At 43.6% G+C, this 19,536-nt stretch overlaps 1 protein-coding gene across 6 annotated transcripts in view; it reads left to right on the top strand.

Annotated features, from left to right (window-relative positions):
* The window catches only part of NTPCR (nucleoside-triphosphatase, cancer-related), a 173,098-nt gene that overhangs the window by 132,202 nt on the left and 21,360 nt on the right, over positions 1–19,536 (top strand). For 2 of the 6 annotated variants that reach the window (XM_059900898.1, XM_059900899.1), the window contains exons 1-3: positions 4,687–4,860; positions 10,144–10,306; positions 10,800–10,896. In XM_059900898.1, the coding sequence (XP_059756881.1) occupies positions 4,827–4,860; positions 10,144–10,306; positions 10,800–10,896 (294 nt within the window). In that variant the 5' untranslated portion in view covers positions 4,687–4,826. Of the gene's footprint in view, positions 1–1,093; positions 1,217–2,448; positions 3,484–4,686; positions 4,861–10,143; positions 10,307–10,799; positions 10,897–19,536 lie in introns of those variants that run through there. The other 4 variants (XR_009498081.1, XR_009498077.1, XR_009498079.1 and 1 more) reach the window with 3 other exon arrangements.

A 19,536-nucleotide genomic window follows, 5' to 3' on the forward strand; every position in this document is an offset into this window, starting at 1 on the left:
ACTTGAATTCGCACTTTAATGCTCCTTTCATGGTTCCACGTATTTATTTCTACCCAAAGCGACCACGCTCAGCTGTCACTTGCGCTCCTGTGGCAGGAAGCCAGGCCAAAAGGTCCTGGTTTTGCTCATGCAGGTGTGGAGTGTCACATCCTCTTGGGTAAAGATGGGCAGTGTCCCCACTACTAAGCCTCAGGTCTGTGGGATGGCAGGGGGGCTGCTTATCTGGGGTGGGGTGGTAGGCTGTATGTGTACCCAGGGTTGGGTGCAATTATGTGAAACAGACCTGACGTTCGCGCAGCCCAATTTTCCTTCCACCAACAAGCTCAAGCGCCGTCACACCATTGGGTCCTATTCTTTCCTGCTTTCCCTTCCATCTTTACTCCCTGGACTCCACAGTCTGCATAATTGGGAGAGTGGTCCTCCAAGGCCATCTGTCAGCCATGTAGACAGAATCAGACTTGCGGCAGCTGCAAGAAAGGAACAGAACGGGGCTCAGGACAATCCTGGGTCTTCCAGCTATCAGTGTTCAAGTGTCTAGTTGGGGCTGTTTCCTAGGGACAGAGAGGGGACAGGCATGTCATCCTAACCAGGCCTGTGGGAACATATTAGGGGCCCCAGGAGCATCCCTCTCCAGAAGCTTCACCAGCCCTTAACTGCAGACGTTGGTTTGCGAGGTTTCCAGCTCCAATGAGAGCCCTTGCTGGATGAGATCCACCCTGGGACATCAGAGTCATTCTGCGACAGTGAAGGTCTCCTCATCCTCACCCAGTCAAGCGATGCCTCCTCCACGGGCCAGCTCCAAATGCACATTCTCCAAAACCCCTTCTCTGACCACTCCAGCCTTTACTGATTTCTTTTCTTCTTCCTCACTTTCCATATGTTGATTTTTTTTTTTAAGTTTTTAATTGCGGTAAAATACGCATAGCATAAAATGTACCATCTTAACCACTTCTAAGCGTGTGGTTCAGTGGTGTTAAGTATATTCACAATGCTATGCAACCATCACCACCATCCGTCTCCAGAGCTCTTTTCATCTTGCAAAACTGAAACTCTGTCCCCATTAAACAATAATGCCCATTTCCTCTCTCTCCAGGCCCTGTCAACCACATTCTACTTTCTAGCTCTACGAATGTGACTATTCTAGGTACCTCGTATTAGTGGAATCAGTATTTGTCTTCTTGTGCTCTGAGAGAACTCGGTACATGGGAAACACGAGGTAAACGTTAGCTATTATCTTTTTTTTTTTTTTAATTTTTTTCCCCAGTTTTTTATTTTTTTAATTTTATTTATTTATTTATTTATTCATGGCTGCGTTGGGTCTTCGTTTCTGCACGAGGGCTTTCTCTAGTTGCGGCAAGTGGGGGCCACTCTTCATCGTGGTGCGCGGGCCTCTCACTATCGCGGCCTCTCTTGTTGCGGAGCACAGGCTCCAGACGCGCAGGCTCAGTAGTTGTGGCTCACGGGCCTAGTTGCTCCGTGGCATGTGGGATCCTCCCAGACCAGGGCTCGAACCCGTGTCCCCTGCATTAGCAGGCAGACTCTCAGCCACTGCGCCACCAGGGAAGCCCCAGCTATTATCTTTTGTTAAGTATGTCCAAGTATTACAAGGTTGGTGGCCAAAATGCAATGGCAGCTCTCTCAATGGCAATTTTTATTCAATAAGGTAGGTAATCTAAAGGGGTGGGAAAGGAATTCTTCCCCCCAGGAGCTCAGATAAAGGTATTTCCATTTTGAATGAAAAAAAGTAGTAGCTCATGGATATTTAATAGTTTTAAAAATTTGGACCTTAGGTATAAGGGTCTGTTCACCAGTGGGTTTTTTGATTCTTTAAAATTAATTAATTTATTTATTTTATTTTTGGCTGCGTTGGGTCTTCCTTGCTGCGCACAGGCTTTGTCTAGTTGCAGCGAGCGGGGGCTACTCTTTGTTGCGGTGCGCGGGCTTCTCATTGCGGTGACTTCTCTTGTTGCAGAGCATGGGCTCCAGGTGTGCGGGCTTCAGTAGTTGTGGCATGTGGGCTCAGCAGTTGTGTCTCGCAGGCTCAGTAGTTGTGGCTCGCGGGCTCTAGAGCACAGGCTCAGTAGTTGTGGCGCTCAGGCTTAGCTGCTCCACAGCATGTGGGATCTTCCCGGACCAGGGCTTGAACCAGTGTCCCCAGCATTGGCAGGCAGATTCTTAACCACTGCGCCACCAGGGAAGCCCTGTTCACCAGTGTTTTTGATTGTCTTAGTCTTTTCAGGACAGAAGCTATTCAAATGTACCTTTGATCCCTACTATGTATCACAGTGCATAGCCTCTGCAATAAAACAGAGGAAGGAAAGAAGGGAAGGAGGGAGGGAGGGAAGGGGGGTGAATATATTAAATAACCAGCTCTATTTACATCAGGTGTTGAATATTCATTAGATACAGCAATTTTTTTTTTTTTTTTTTTTGGTTCCTACACATCAGAGGCTGATTCAAACCGGAACAATTGTCATATTATTCTGCAAACAATAGATTCTCCACTGATGGGATCCGAGCAAAACGAATGAAAGTGAACCTGCACAAAACAAAGCTGTGCAGTGTTAGCGTTCCTGAGGAAATGACAAAGCCAAACAGGAGCTCTGCCCCTTTTCCCCGTGCCTCTCAGCTTGTCCTTGGCGGTTCACTCTCACAGCCTTCCTCGTTTACTCCCATCATTTGTTAGGAGGCTAAATGCCCTGTTTCTGCTGGTTCACCATTCTTCCTTGCGGTGACCCAACTCCCACCTGCTTGGTTTTCCGCATTTACTGTGATCATAGCCACACTTTTCAAGAGCACACAGCACAGCCAATGGGTGTGCCAGGACTGCCGCCCAGGGCCAGAGACACGAACCACAGTCAGAGAGTCAGAAAGCTGTCCCCTATACCCATGTCTCCCACTGCCCCTTACTATGAGCCAGATCTTCTGCAAAGCTCCGTTTTCCCCATCCCTGCACCAGGACATGGTGCCCACAAATGTACAGCATCTGGTCAAATAAGATGGGCTGTATACGAATATTCCCCAAACCCATAAACCTATACACGTGCAAGTGAGCACGCACACACGCACTATTGTTACTCCTAAGTGTATTTGTACAGTAATTTAAACTTGGGTTAGGTCCTGAGTACCAGAAAACAGAACCAAGAATATGGTTACTGGGGATGTGAAAATATGTAAGAGGGGGAAAAAACAAATGTGAACGTGCTTTGCCAGCCTGGCATTCAGTCGCCCCTGTGGAAATAGCGCCTCAATTCCTCTTTGGGGAACATCCCTCCCTCAGGTCCCGACCCTGGGATTGAAAGGGGCGGGTCCCCCAATGGAAAAAGAATATCCAACTTTGGAAGAATTTTCTTTTTGTTCTGAAACATCAGTTCTCTACATCTGGAGTCTAGATGTTCCTTGAGTTACCTAAACTGATGTCTGCTGGTAGCTACCAGAATTCCAGGCATAACATCAAAACAAAATAATCCATCCTCTGGTGAGCCTTACAAATACAAACTGCTTCAGTGATGGAAATGTTACATAGTTAGCATTTAAAAATAAAAAATTTTTTTAATGAAAAGAAGAGTGTACATATGACTGTGTACATGTTTCTTTCTTTGGGAAACTACTTCTGTGGGTTTACTTGGCTACATCAGCTGTTCTTCATTCCAGTTTGCATGGAGGTGAAAGAAATCTGAGTGGAAGGCCCTACCTGACCAGCGATGCAGCCTTATAAATGTTCCAGAAATGATGGTGACAGTTCGACTGTACAAATCTGCCTTTTAGATGATTCCTTTTCAAGCAGCAAGAAAAGGAGGCCATCTGACTGGTGTATATCCAGGCTAAAGGGAGCCGTGGAGGTCCCGGATGGGCACACACCAATTAAGTTGAGCACTCACTGAAATTGCTTTCTCAGAATGGAGAATGATCGATCAGGAGACAAACTGTACACATATTAGACTGAAAGAGTTTACAGGTAACTCTGGCCCAAAACCATTGCCACTTCATTTCATGGGCTGAAACACCTCAAGTGGTGAAGTGAGGGGGGACGAGCCACTTAATGCTTTGCACAGCGAGATCCAACAGCTGGGTCTTGCGTTGGTTTACATTTATGGGATGGTGACAAGAGGGGAAAATTGGTCTTCATGTGCACGGCTGAAGATGGGCCTTTAGAAACTGCCGAGGAGTTTCAACAATAACAACAACAGCAAAAAAGATCGAGATGCTCAGGGCTCGCCCAAGATCAATCACCCCGAATGTCTGGAGGTTGGAGCTCAGACACCAAGCACTTTTAACCAGATGATACTACTCTGCAGTCACAGCTGACAACACTGGGTAAATAGTTCCAGTCGGTAGCAAAGCCTCCTCCTTTGGGGAAGGCTTCCAGGGACCAAGCCTCCTTCAGGAGGGCTGATCCCCGCAGCCCGGGGGAATTTCAGCTCGCAGGTCCCATCCCAGGGGCAGAGCTCGGGCAACGGCGCCCACCTGGAGCAGGATTGGTTTAGTAACACGCTCTCACGCACATCTCCTCGCAAACACCCCACGTAAGTCCAACACCGAGGCTGGAACACAGGGACCCGCAGAAGACCGGAGCACTACCCTCCCACCCTAGACAGGCGGACGCCGCTCGCGGGGACCGGAGCTGAGAGCGGAGGGCGCATGCGCGGACCGAGGCTGAATGGGGAGAGCGCATGCGCGGCCGAGAGGGCGGTGCTTCCGGCTGGCGGAAGTGGAAACTGCGGCGTTGGGGGCGGATCCTGGGTCGCGACCCCGACCCCTGCCCCGTTCGGCGACTTCGACCCCGACCCCCACCCGGGCATTGACCCCGACCCGGTCATACCCGTATGGCCCGGCACGTGTTCCTGACGGGACCCCCAGGTAACCCCGCCCGGGTCTGCGCCTCCGGGAGGCCGAGGGGTGGGCGTGAGCGGCGCCCGGGCTGGGGGCGGTCCGGTGCTTTGAGCAAGGGGCTCCGGCCGGTGGCCTCTAAAATTCCCCGTGTAAGTTCCAGGCTTGGTGGTCTGAAGCCTGCGTGTCCTTTCCCGGGAAACGTGACTGTGAGTCCATCAGATAAGTGAGATGAGGCCAACTACAGGAGAACAGGAACCAGCTTGTGATGGGGGTCGCACCTGGGCTTCGGTCTTAAATAGCAGGGGCGGCGGCAGCAGTAATAACTCCCGCAGTTGTGAAGTTGTGACGGACACGAAAGATATTTCAGGATCTCTGCCGCCACCGCGGTGGAATCGAAGGTGTCTGGTTTCTGTCGATAGTTACACGTGCTCCTGCCCTGCTCTCATCATGAAAGGAAGAGCGGGATTTCAGTTGCAGGGTAGTGAAACTAAACATGCAACCGTGTTCCCCATCCACGTTCACCGACCCACTGAATTCCCTCCATGAGTGAGGCCGCAGGTTAAGAGCCTTGGTACCTACAGGACACCGCCCACCCAGAGCCTGCGTCTGCGTCTGTCTCTTCTAATGCAGATCCCTCAACCCTCGGGCTGTGAAGGTCTCACCTGTGAAAGGAGATAGTGTGCGTTCAAATGAGAGTCTGGGGGAGGAAATAGGTGCCTTTTAAGCCAAGATGCTGCACGTGGATAACTCGTTATTGACAGAAGAGGCAGGAAGGTTGTAGCAGCATCAGATACATTAAGGGGGGGGGGGGGTAAGATGGGCCTAAGCAGAAGGTGATTTCTTCAGCTTCTTTGCAGTTTTCAAGTTAGCTGTCGGTTCAGATATCAACCATTGTTCCCCTGGGCCTGAAATTCTCTTTCACTTTATTTTAATGATTATCTTTTTTAGCCTTAAGGAGCAAAGGCTAACTTAATATTGCAGATTCTGGAATTTTATTTTTACCAGGCAATGGGGGAGTGCTGAGGAGGAAGGTGTGAGAAATTTCTGATACCCAGAGGTAAAGGACCATCTTCTGAAAGTTGATTTGTCAGTCCTTTATTTGAAACTTGGAATGCAGTTTTCTCAGCAGGCTGGCCCCAAGACATCTATGTGTTTCATAACAGAGGTGGCTTGTTATTGTGATTGTACCTGGCTGCGTCCCGGAGGTGGGTGGGGACAGAGGCGCGCCTGGCCAATACTGGTTCTTCTTTCTGTTTCCTTCTTTATAAAAGTTTTATGTACATACACATAATTGGAAGACTCAATCCTACAGTATAGCTCTCTTAAGCCTGTCCTCAAACCCACTCACCTTCTCTTCCTCCTAATCTTCCTAACGCAGTTATCCTGTAATTTTAATTAGCTCAGTGGTCAGTGTTTACAGTATTATTAGCAAAAGCTAATCACAGAAGAGCCTTGGAGTAATCTATCATTTCTTTTCCCTTTATGAACAATTTTTTTTTTCCTCTTTGGAGTTGTTGTCTAATGTTGTTTTCTCATTGACTTAGTTTCTTTCTCTCACCAACCCAATCCCAAACTCTGCTGGCTGTCTAAATCTCTACGTGTTCACAAATGTAAAATTGATAGCTAGTGGGAAGCAGCCGCATAGCACAGGGAGATCAGCTCGGTGCTTTGTGACCATCTAGAGGGGTGGGATAGGGAGGGTGGGAGGGAGGCTCAAGAGGGAGGGGATATGGGGATATATGTATGCATAAGGCTCGTTCACTTTGTTGTACAACAGAAACTAACACAGCATTGTGAAGCAATTATACTTCAATAAAGTTGTATAAAAATAAATAAATAAATCTCTACACGTTCAGACCATCGGGTAAGGTATCTTCTCAAAGAGGTCACTTTTTGTTGTCTACACTGTCAGGGCCTCACCCATGTGTCTTTGGCACTTAGCATTTTTTCCAGCTTCCAACTATAGAGCCTCTGACCCATCCTGGAGGGCTTTCTCTGGTCCCTGGAGCCCACTCTGCCTACACAGGGCAGGCCTGAAGGGCCAGGGAATTCCTTCCCCCGGGAGCAGCCTTGACCCATGATAGATGGAAGTGAGCGGGTAAACTCCTTACTTCCTCACCCCTCAGACAGGAGAGCTCTGAGCCTTGGGTCCAAAACTGTCTCCTAGGATTTCCCAGTGGGATTAAGCTACCCACAATGGTAACTTATTTGATAATGCGATTATCTTCCTACCAGCATGTCGTCTTGGGGTGTTGCTTCCCAAATTAAACTGCCTGCACTTGAGTCTTTATTTCAGGGTCAGCTTTATGGGAGAACCAGAAGCAAAATAATTCTGGAGCTTTCTGACCTGTTCTTGTCTGTGCATGGTGTGGACCTTTCATTTTGGGGTCTCCTTCTCACACAGGTCACTTCTTAGCCAGTGTAGACAACACTAGAGTAGTAGCTTAATTAACGGAGGTGAAAAATTCGCTGGAAGATTTCTAGAGCCGAAGAGGAAGAAAGGGACTTGAGCCCAATGCCTCCTCTTGCTTTATAATGTTCTCCCTAACAGATCGGACCCACAATGTCCCCTTTTGTTACAGCTGTTCCATTTTGTCTTTTGCATAATGTAAATAGCTTTGTTTTTTCTTAAATTAAGAGTAATAACCACTCACTATAAGACCAAAAAAAAAAAAAAATGAAATCAAGAGAAATTTTAAAGAAGTGAAAATCACATGGGTTTCCAACATACAGAAATAAATGCTGTAAACCTTTCTGTGTTCTTCTCGACGTTTTCTTCTATAAACATATGCATACTTCACTTTTTTTTAAAATTGAGGTATAGTTGATTTACAATATTATATAAGTTTCAGGTGTACAACATAGTTATTCACAGTTTTTAAAGATTATACTCCATTTATAGTTATTATAAAATATTGGCTATATTATCTGCGCTGTACAATGTATCCTTGCAGGTTATTTATTTTATACATACTAGTTTTTACCTGTTAATCCCCTGTCTTGCCCCTCCTACCTTCCCTCTCCCCACTGGTAACCACTAGTTTGTTCTTTATATCTTTCTTTTTTGTTATATTCACTAGTTTGTTTTATTTTTTAGATTCCATATATAAGTGATAATATACGGTATTTGTCTTTCTCTGTCTGGCTTATTTCAGTAAGCATAATACCCGTCGGGTCCATCCATGTTGCTGCAAATGGCAAAATTTCATTCTTTTTTATGACTGAGTAATATTGCATGTATATATGTACCACATCTTCTTTATCCATTCATCTGTTGATGGAAACTTAGGTTGCCTCCATATCTTCGCTATTGTAAATAATTCTGCTATGAACATTGGGGTACATTTATCTTTTCAAATTAGTGTTTTTGTTTTCTTTGGGTATATACCCAGGAGTGGAATTGCTGGATCATATGGTAGTTCTGTTTTTAGTTTTTTGAGGAACCGCCATACTGTTTTCCACAGTGGCTACACCAATTTACGTTCACATCAATAGTGTACAACGGTTCCCTTTTCTCTACATCCTCACCAACATTTGTTATTTGTGGCCTTTAAAAAATATAATGGAATGCTACTATGTTTCATCTGCTATTTCTTAACCATCTTTTTCTCCATATATTATTTTCATACACTGTGGTCTGTTTTCCATGCTAACCAGTAAACTGTTTCCATAGGTAAAGAGTATTCTCTTTAATAATGGCTGCATGAGATTCCTGTGTGTTTGTGTCATTACACACTTGATACCATAATTTATCAATCAACATTACAGATCAACATTAAATTGTTTCTGTGTTTTGCACAATTACGAAGAATGCTGAAGTGAACATCTGGTTTCTTGTATCTCTGTACTGTTGTCAGATTCATCGCTGAGGATGAATTCCTAGCTGTGGCATTGCTGTGTACTGTGGTAGAAATGGCCCTTCAGGAAAGTCCCAGCTTACACATCCACCAAGGCCACTTGCCAGCGTTAAGCAGATTCTTCAGCGACTCCTAAAGCTGCAGTTACGGAAGGGCAGAGCTGGGGTCACGACCCTTTGTAGTTCTCTCCTAGTCACGTGAGCGTGGGCTGCCGCTCATGTTCCAGAAGGCCAGATGCCATCGTTTGCTAGTGTGAAGTTTGGAGGAGAGATGCTTTAAATGACAGATCGTATTTTATTTCAAGGAAGGTTAAAAGGCTCCTTGGGGATCATCCCTGATGACTCTGGGCAGCCACAGAAATAATATGATTTGCAACCCTGTTGTATTTCAGAGTAGCTCTGTTACAGACCTTTTTGTCCCCCTTTTTTGGTAATCATGATGCCATTGACTTTAATCTGTATGGGAGCAAGTCTCATACAAACAAAGTCACGGTGGCAGATGAAGGCCCCTGTTAAAATGTATGGTCCTTCCTAGGTGTGTAACCGTGGACAAGTTAGCTAACCTCTCTGTGCCTCAGTTTCTTCATCTGTAAAATAGGGACAAGGATGGTAACTGCTTCAGAGGGTGGTTGTGAGAATTTAACCAACAAAATGCTTGCGAGGCACGCGAGCTCGCAGTGTCAGTGATTAGCATCATTATGTTGCTTGTAAACACCCAAGAGTTCATCAGAGTAGCCCAGGGGCCGGGCCGGAAGGAAAGGAAGGGGTCCTGGGAGGGGAGGATGGGCGGGTGGAAGTGCACAGGCTATAATCTGGGAAGGGGCTGTGGGCAAGCCGAAGGAATGCTTAGGAACACTCCAGGGGGTGACGGAAGGGGTGGCCAACCTGATGGGATTGCTCTTGTGGAAAAAGTTGAAAAACTGCCATTTCTACTGGTGTTCGTGGTATCTAAGAGTCCCGTTTTTGGGACACATACAATGTAAGTTCATGGAGGAATGAAGTGATGTTCCCACTGTTAAACGTAGGTCCAGAGTGTCTTAAAATCCTAACTTAAAGCGTGCAGCCTTTGACCGAAGCTTGACCAGCTTTACTTTCTAGGGGATAAAGTTTGCTCCCCCAAGGAGAGTAAACCTAGGAGGAAGCAGAAGCTTGTCTCCTAGGATGTAAATTGCACTTGAGATTGTTATCAGAAAACCACTCAACTGGTTCTGGGATTGTGTATGTGACAAAACCAATACTGTTTCAGAATTTTAAAATAAACTTCAAGATACCATTCATATTTCTATTATGCTTGTTTCTACTTGAAATTAAAGAGTGTTAACACCTGGAGCAGTCAAAATTAAGTGAAGTTAACATTCATAAAATCCATTTGCAGCCTATTTCCTCCTGGTGATTCCTGTGCTCTAACAAAGCAGTGGTTCCTAATGGGCTTTTTTTTTTTTTTTTTTTTTAAGGGGTTGGAAAAACAACGTTGATCCAGAAAGCCAGTGAAGTTTTAAAGTCCTCTGGCGTGCCTGTCGACGGGTTTTATACCGAAGAAGTCAGACAGGGAGGAAGAAGAATAGGGTTCGATGTTGTCACGTTGTCCGGCGCCCGCGGACCTTTATCCAGGATTGGGTACTGCAGCTTCATTTCCGCGGTGTTTTATTCTCCCTGGGCCCAGGGCTGAGCCAGGTGATCTCTTCTATCTTGAAGAATCCTGAGCCTTTAGGGATTTCTTGGAAAAAGAAAACACAGGTTGAAATCATCACATGAAAAACAAAGTTGAAAATAATCGTATTCCACTTAGAACGTTCCCCACTGAGTAGTAAGCTCTTCTCACTTGGTACTTCGCAGACCCGTTTCTCATGTCACTCTTCTAAGATAGGTGACGCGCCAGCTCCCTGAAGGCAACTGCCGGGCCATGGGTGGTGGCGTGCCCACCCGTGTTAGCCCTGCTCTCAGGAGAGGATGTGGAATCAGATCAGCTTTGCTCACTGCCACTTTCTGTGTAGGTGATTTTTAAGGATGGTTTAGCACACGCAGAAGGCCAGAGGCTCAGTGGGGCAGCTAAAAACCAGAAATCAGTAGAGGTGTCTTTCAACAAAGGATGTACTATCTTTTCTTTCAGGTCAGAGCTTCCGCCTGGAAAGCGTGAGTGCTGCGTTGGGCAGTATGTGGTGGATCTGACTTCCTTCGAGCAGCTGACGCTTCCGGTCTTGAGGAATGTGAGTGTGTGTTTCTGGTTTTTGAGCCCGTCTGTTCTCCGTGCTTTGTGGGAATTGCTGGCCCTGGGAACAGAGTGGCTTTCGCTCTTATAGAGAGGCCAGTTTTGCATTTACAGCTTAAAAGTCTTCAATTGATGGAGCCTTAGTAAGGATATGCCACATAATTTACTGTCACTCTGAAGTACAAGTAAACTCCTTGTTACAGAAATTCAGCATATGTAAGTATTTTACATTGGGAGGGCTCTGGTGCCTAGCTACCATGGTGCCCAAAGATAAGTCTTTCCTCTGCTTTCCCCTTGTTTATATCTTAACCCTGTTTTCACAGCACAGCAAATAAACATTTAGGAAGGTAAAATGTCATATGAACATAGTGGTAAGACCTAACACATTATATCACTGTATTACCTGTTATTTATTTAAACAGCTTTATTGAGATATAATTCACTTACCATACAGTTCACCCATTTAAAATATACAGTTCATTTTTTTCTCATGTATTCATAGGATTGTGCAACCAGTTAACACAGCCTAATTTTAGAACATTTTTGTCATCCCGAAAAGAAACCCCATACCCATTAAGCAGTCTCCATTGCTGTGTATCCCCAGCCCCTGGCAAGCACTACCCTGCTTTTTTGTCTGTAGATTTGACTATTCTGGATGTTTCCTAGAAAGGGAATGATACAATATGTGGTCTTTTTGTGACTAGCTTATTTCACTTGGCATGATATTTACAGGGTTTATCCACATCACAGTGCATATCAGTGCTTCGTTCCTTTTTATGGCTGTGTAATAGTCCATTATATGGGTATACCATATTTTATTTATCTATTCTTCAGCTGATGACCATTTGGATAAGTTTCTACTTTTTGGCTATTATGAATAATGCTGCCCTGAACAATTGTGTACAAGTTTTTGGGTAGACATCTGTTTTTAGGTCTCTTGAGTATATACCTACGAGTGGAAATGCTGGGTCATGAGGTAGTTCTATATATAACTTTTTGAGAAGTTACTAGGGTGTTTTCCAAACTAGCTGTGCTATTTTACATTCCCACCAGCAATGGATGACAGTTTCAGTTTCTCCACGTCCTTGCTAATTGTTACTGTCTTTGTAACTGTATCCCTTCTAGTAGGTGTGAAGCAGTATCACATTGTGTTTTCATTTGCATTTCCCTATTGACCTATTGATGTTGAGCATCTTTTCATGTACTTATTGGCCATTTGTATATGATATGCAGGTATACAGTTGGCTCTCCTTATCCATGGGTTCCATGGATATGGAGGACCACTGTGCCATTGTATCTGAGGGACTTGAGCACCTGCGGAATTGGTGTGTGGGGGAGGACCCTGGAACCAGTGCCCTGCGGATACCCAGGGACGACTGTATTCATCAGCTCTGTAGTTGTCTTTACTTTCTTGATGTGATGACACAAATGTTTTTATTTATTTATTTATTTTTTATTTTTTTGGCTGTACGGCGCGGCATGCAAAACTTCCCCAACCAGGGATTGAACCCGTGCCCCCTGCAGTAGAAGTACAGAGTCTTAACCACTGGACCACCAGGAAAGGCCACAAATGTTCTTATTTTTGAAAAGTCCAGTTTATCTATTTTTCTTATGTTGTTTGTGCTTTTGGTGCTTTACCAAAGAAGGCTTTACTAACACAATTTCAGGAAGATTAACTCCCATGTGTTCTTCCAAGAGTTTTATAGTTTTACTCATGCATTTAGGCCTGTGGTCTGTTTTGAATTGATTTTTGTATATGATGTAAGGTGTGGATCGAAAGTCATTCTTTTTTTTTTCTTTTTTAAATTTATTTATTTATTTATTTATTTATTTTTGGCTGTGTTGGGTCTTCATTTCTTGCGAGGGCTTTCTCCACTTGCGGCAAGCAGGGGCCACTCTTCATCGCGGTGCACGGACCTCTCACTGTCGCGGCCTCTCTTGTTGCGGAGCACAGGCTCCAGACGCGCAGGCTCAGTAGTTGTGGCTCATGGGCCCAGTTGCTCCGCGGCATGTGGGATCTTCCCAGACCAGGGCTCGAACCCGTGTCCCCTGCATTGGCAGGCAGATTCTCAACCACTGCGCCACCAGGGAAGCCCTGAAAGTCATTCTTTTGCATATAAATATCCAGTTGTTTCAGAACCATTTGTTGACAAGACTATTCTTTTTCCATTTAATTGTCTTGGCACTCTTAGAGATCAATTGACCATGAGTATAAGGATTGATTTTAGATTTTCAATTCTATTCTGTTTATCCTCATGTCAGTTCTACCTATTCTTATATCAGAAGCACACTGTTTGATTACTGAAGCTAGAATTTTGATAGAGATTGTACTGAATCTATAAATCAATTTGGGGAGTATTGCTATCTTAACAATATTAAATCTTTAGATCCATGAACATGACATGTCTTTTTATTTACTTAGAGTGTCTTTAATTTCGTTCAGTCTTGTTGTTTTGTAGTTTCCAGCATATAAGTCTTATGCTTCTTTTTAAAAAATTTATACCTTACTATTTTATACTTTTTGATGCTATTGTAAATGGAATTATTTTCCTAATTTTATTTTTGGAATGTTCATTACTAATATTTAGAAATACTGTTGTTTTTTGTGTGTAGATCTTGTATCCTGCAACCTTGTCAAACTAATAGTTCTTTAATGAATTCCTTAGAATTTTCTATTTACAAAATGATATCATCTGCAAATGGGGATAATTTTACTTTTTCCTGTCCACTTTGGATGCCTTTTATTTTGTTTTCTTTCCTGATTGCCTCAGCCAGAAGCTCAGTTCAGTGATGAATAGAAGTGTCGAAAGTGGACCTCCTGGTCTTGTTCCTGATCTCAGGAAGAAAGCATTCAGTCCCCCACCATCAAGTATGATGTTAGGTGTAGCTTGTTTGTGGACGGCTAACACCAGGTTGAGGAAGTTCCTTTCTGTTTCTAGTTTGTGGTTTAACATTTGTTTTTTAAAGTGAAGAAGTGTTGGGTTTTGTCAGATCCTTTTTCTGCATTTATAATGATGATTATGTGATTTTTATCCTATGTTATATTAATATAGTATATTACATTCATATTTGGATGTTAAACCAACTTTGTTTTCTTGAAATAAATCCCTCTTGGTCATGGCATATGTATATTTCTTTTATATGTTGCCGGATTCTGTTTGCTAGTATTTTGTTGAGGATTTCTGCATCTACATTCATAAGGGATGTGAACCGTAGCTCTCTTTCCTTGTAGTATCTTTGTCTAATTTTGATATCAGGGTAATTGTGGTCTTGTAGAATGAGTTAGGCAGTATTCCTTCCTCTTCTAGTTTTTGGAAGAGTTTGTAAAAGATTGGTATTAATTTTTCTTGGAATGTTTGATAGAATTCACCAGTGAAACCATGTGGGCCTGGGTTTTTCTTCATGGGAAGCTTTTTAATTATGAATTCAATTTCTTTACTTGTTATAGGTCTGCTGATTTTTTATTTCATGTTGAATCAGTTGTGGTAATGTGTGTCTTTTAGGAATTTATTGGTCCATGTCATTAGATAGTAAGTTATCTAATTCGTTGGCATACGGTTGTTCATATATTCCCCTGTAATCCTTTTTATTTTGTAAGGTCTGTGGTATTTTCCCTTCTTTCATGCATTTTAATTATTTAAGTCCTCTCTTTTTGAACTTCAGTAATAGTTAAAGGTTTGTCAATTTAGTTGCTCTTTTCGAAGAACCAACTTTTGGTTTTGTTGATTATATATTACCTGTTTTTTGCATTCATTCATCAAATATTTATCAAATCCCAGATATACAGTCAGGAACAAAACCTGTTTTCTACTCTCTCAAAACTCTCATTCTAGTGGGAAATGTAGACATTAAACAAATAAACATATAATTGTCATAAATGCTGCCAAGAAGAAAAGCAGGATGCTGTGAGAGAAGAAAGAGGAGCTGACTTTAGATCTGGTGACCAGGAAAGAGCTCTGAGGAGGTGACATTTGGATGAAATGAAAAGATGGGAGGGCACCATCACTTCCGGGAGGGAGTATTGGGGTGTTGTATGGGGGGGTCGGGGGAGAACGTCATGGATGACAGAAGCAGAGACACCGAGGCCAGGGGCCCTGGGCAGGAGCAGGTGGAGGAGGAGGTGCGGTGGGTGAGCTGGGTAGAGTCACATGATCCGGGGTTTTTGTGGAGCATATTAAGGAATGTGGGTTTTATATCATCTATGATAGACTTACACCACTGATTTATAATACTGTTGTGAGAACTGAAGAGTATGGACCTGTCTCAAGAGGCAATTCTTTATCAACTTTGGTACCAGCCATCAAGTCCAAGGTCCTCCCCATGGCCCGGAAGGCCAGCGCTGTCCGGGCCGCCTGCCCTCCGTCCTCCTCCCTGTCCTCCCGCCTGCCGGCTCAGCCTGCCGCCCTCGTGCCCGGCCCACCAGCCTTCCGCCCTTGGCACTGCTGTTTCTGTGGTTGGCAGGCTCCTCATAGCTTGCCCTCTCTGCTCATTCAGGGCTCAGCTAAAAGGGGCGGTGAGGGCTTTGGCAGGTGCCCAGGGCTGCTGGAAAGGTCAGGTGTGCCTGCTGAGGGCAGCGTCTGACTCCCAGGGCCGGCGGGGTGTTGCACTGTGTTGGTAGCGGCTGGTGCTCCTCCGAGCCCACCTGCTCCTTGGCTTTGCACCCCCGCCTGCTCCCCTCACCTTTCTTCCTGATTTCTTCCTCTTGGAACTTTCTCTCGTTCCCTGCTCTGGGGACTCTTGTGCCTGTTGTCTTGCGCGGAAACAGTCGGGAAACATGATATTTTTCTCTCTAGTTCTCCTCCCGTCAGATACCTACCTCTCTACTTAAACGTTCAAGAAGCAAGTGAAATACTTCCAATGAAATTCCAGATGATGACTCTGGCTTTGGGTACTGGATCCGTATAAAGAATTGATTTTCATTTACCTTGCTTAGAGCAGACAATCCTAGGAGAGCAGTGTGCACATACGGCCTTGATGTCTGTCTGCAGGATTATATAAGAAATCGTGTACTGACCAGAATAAGAACTTGAATCTCTTTTTTTTTTTAATTAAAAAAGAAAGAAAAGCAGACTCTTCCAATATTTTATACTTTGATTACCAAACCCAGACTTTCACATTCTAGGTAGGAAAATTTCCCAGGCTGCAGGTTCCTATCCAGTCAAGGTCATGGGTTTCTTTTCTGAAGCAGAATTTTTTCTCCCATCTCATGTATTTTACTGGGGACAAAGAAAGGAAAAGGAATTAAGGTTTTTCCTTTATACTTAAAAAAGAAAGAAAGAAAGGAAAGAAACAAGTTAAAGTAACTAGGCAACAAAAAAAGGATATCATAGAGAGACAGGTTTTATTATTGGCAATTGGAATAACCAACTAAAGTAAGCTGAAAGTTTTAGAAACCACATTTAGGCTGGTGAGAGCCTTTATTTTGTTTTTGTTTTTTAATTTTTTATTGAAATATAGTTGAGTTACAATGTTGCACTAATTTCTGCTGTACAGCAAAGTGACACCATTATACACATATATACATTCTTCTTTACATTCTTTTCCATTATGTTTTATCCCAGGTTATTGAATATAGTTCCCTTTTTTGTACAGTAGGACCTTGTTGTTTATCCATCCTTTATGTAATAGTTTGCATCTGCTAACCCCAAACTCCCAATCCGACCCTCCCCCACTCCCTCTCCCCCTTGGCAACCACAGGTCTGTTCTCTATGTCTGTGAGTCTGTTTCTGCTGTGTAGCTAAGTTCATCTGTGTCATATTTTAGATTCCACATATAAGTGATATCATATGATATCTGTCTTTCTGACTGACTTCACTTAGTGTGATAATCGCTAGGTCCATCCATGTTGCTGCAAGTGGCATTATTTCGTTCTTTTTAAGGCTGAGTAATATTCCATTGTGTATATGTACCACATCTTCTTTATCCATTCATCTGTCAGTGGACATTTAGGTTGTTTCCATGTCTTGGCTATTGTAAATAGTGCTGCTATGAACATAGGGGTGCATGTATCTTTTTGAATTATAGTTTTGTCCAGATATATGCCCAGGAATGGGATTGCTGGATCATACAGTAACTCTATTTTTAGTTTTTTGAGGAACCTCCATACTGTTTTCCATAGTGGCTGCACCAACTTACATTCCCATCAACAGTGTTTCAGCATTCTCTTTTCTCCACACCCTCTCCAGCATTTATTATTTGCAGATTTTTTTTAAAAATTTTTTATACCTTGGTATTTTCCCATATTTTGTTTTTAATTATTTATTTATTTATTTTTGGCTGTGTTGGGTCTTTGTTTCTGTGCGAGGGCTTTCTCTAGTTGCGGCGAGCGGGGACCACTCTTCATCGCGGTGTGTGGGCCTCTCACTATCGCGGCCTCTCTTGTTGCGGAGCACAGGCTCCAGATGTGCAGGCTCAGTAATTGTGGCGCACGGGCCTAGTTGCTCCGCGGCATGTGGGATCCTCCCGGACCAGGGCTCGAACCCGTGTCCCCTGCATTGGCAGGCAGATTCTCAACCACTGCGCCACCACGGAAGCCCTGCAGATTTTTTAATGATGGCCATTCTGACCAGTATGAGGTAGTACCTCACTGTAGTTTTGATTTGTATTTCTCTAATAGTTAGTGATGTTGAGCATCTTTTCCTGTGCCTATTGGCCATCTGTATGCCTTTGGAGAAATGTCTATTTAGGTCTTCTGCCCATTTTTCAATTGGGTTGTTTGTTTTTTTGTCGTTGAGTTGTATGAGCTGTTTGTATATTTTGGAAATTAAGCCCTTGTCAGTCACATTGTTTGCAAATATTTTCTCCCATTCTGTAGGTTGTTTCTATGTTTTGTTTATGGTTTCTTTTCCTGTGCAAAAGCTTGTAAGTTTGATTAGGTCCCATTTGTTTATTTTTGTGTTTATTTCTATTGCCTTGGGAGACTGACCTAAGAAAACATTGGTACGATTTATGTCATAGAATGTTTTGCCTGTTCTCCTCTAGGAGTTTTATGGTGTCTTGTTTTATATTTAAGTCTTTAAGCCGTTTTGAGTTTATTTTTGTGCATGGTGTGAAGGTGTGTTCTAGCTTCATTGATTTACATGCAGCTGTCCAGCTTTCCCAGCACCACTTGCTGAAGAGACATTTTCCCATTTTATTGATATATTTTTGCCTCCTTTGTTGAAGATTAATTAACCGTAAGTGTGTAGGGTTTTGGGTTTTTTTTGGTGGTGGCTTATGGGATCTTAGTTCCTGGATCAGGGATTGAACCCCGGCCCCTGTCAGGGAAAGCAAGGTGTCCTAACCACTCGACTGCCAGGGAATTGGCTAAGTATGTAGGTTTATTTCTGGGCTCTATTCTTTTCCATTGATCCATATTCTGTTTTTGTGCCAACACTACGCTGTTTTGATGACTGTAGCTTTGTAGTATAGTCTGAGGTTTGGGAGGGTTATGCCTCCAGGCAGGTGAGAACTTTAAACAGACAGTGGGTTAGTTTCTAGTGCCCAGGGTGTATGAAAACACAAACTCTGACAATAAGTTAAGGAATATCTATTAAGTGCTTCCTATGTGTGAGAAATTTCACTACGGTTGAAAAATATTTTGAGTTGTTTTTTTTAACTACTGTGAAAAACATAAGAAAAATTATTCTTTGATTGGGCCAGCAGGGCCGTGCCTGTGGGTTGGGGAGTAAGAATGTGTCTGGGAGCCGAAAAGCAGCAGCCTGAGGCCAGGCAGAGGCCAGCCTGCTGTTGGGCTCTTGCTGCTTTTCCCCAGGCAGGAGTGGAGGCCAGCCCACCACCGTGGGCACACGGGAAATCGACACAGAGTAGATGGTAAACATTCTAGACTCAGTAAGGCTTTTAGAAAGCCCTTGTAGACTTTACTATTGTTGATGTTTCTTTTCATTCCATGGCTACATCTTCCCTCATTTGACAACATTTACTGTTTTCTTGAGTATTAACGTTCTACATACTTAAGGTAGAAAATGTGTAAAAAGTATAAAATAAGAAAAGAAAATATGGATAACTCAGTCTTATCACTGAGTTAACCACTTTTAGCATGTTTTGTTTCTTCCCTTTTTCTATACCTCATTTCTTTATTATAGTCATCCAAAATTGGGGAAAATGCCAAATATAGTTTTATAGGTTTGAGCTTTTTCATTTAATACGATTGAGTGACATGGGAATGGTCTCACAACATGATAATCTTCAAAACTGTGATACCTTAGGAATTCCCTGCGGTCCAGTGGTTAGTACTCCGTGATTCCACTGCAGGGGGCATGGGTTCAATCCCTGGTCGGGGAACTAAGATCCCACAAGCGGCACGGTGTGGCAAAAAAAAAAAAAACAACAACTGGGATACTTTAATGATTGCATAATATATGGTGGTATGGATTTCCATCTCTGATTTAACTGTTACTCCCTCAGTGTCAGACATTGAGTTTACTTATCACTGTTGCAGGTAACTTTGCAGGAAACCCTCTTTGTGGATCATCCTTTGTCCAGCCGTGATTGTTTCCCTGTGGGGGACCTACAGGTGGAATACTGGGTGGAGGGGTGTGAATTTCCAAGGTGTTGCTGTGTGTGTGACAGTTGTGTCACTTTGCACCCCCTGCCATGTGCAGGTGTGTTTCTCTTGCTGCACTTCTGCCAACACTGA

The sequence above is a fragment of the Balaenoptera ricei genome, chromosome 16, assembly GCF_028023285.1.
Source record: "Balaenoptera ricei isolate mBalRic1 chromosome 16, mBalRic1.hap2, whole genome shotgun sequence".
Taxonomy (NCBI): Eukaryota; Metazoa; Chordata; class Mammalia; order Artiodactyla; family Balaenopteridae; genus Balaenoptera; species Balaenoptera ricei.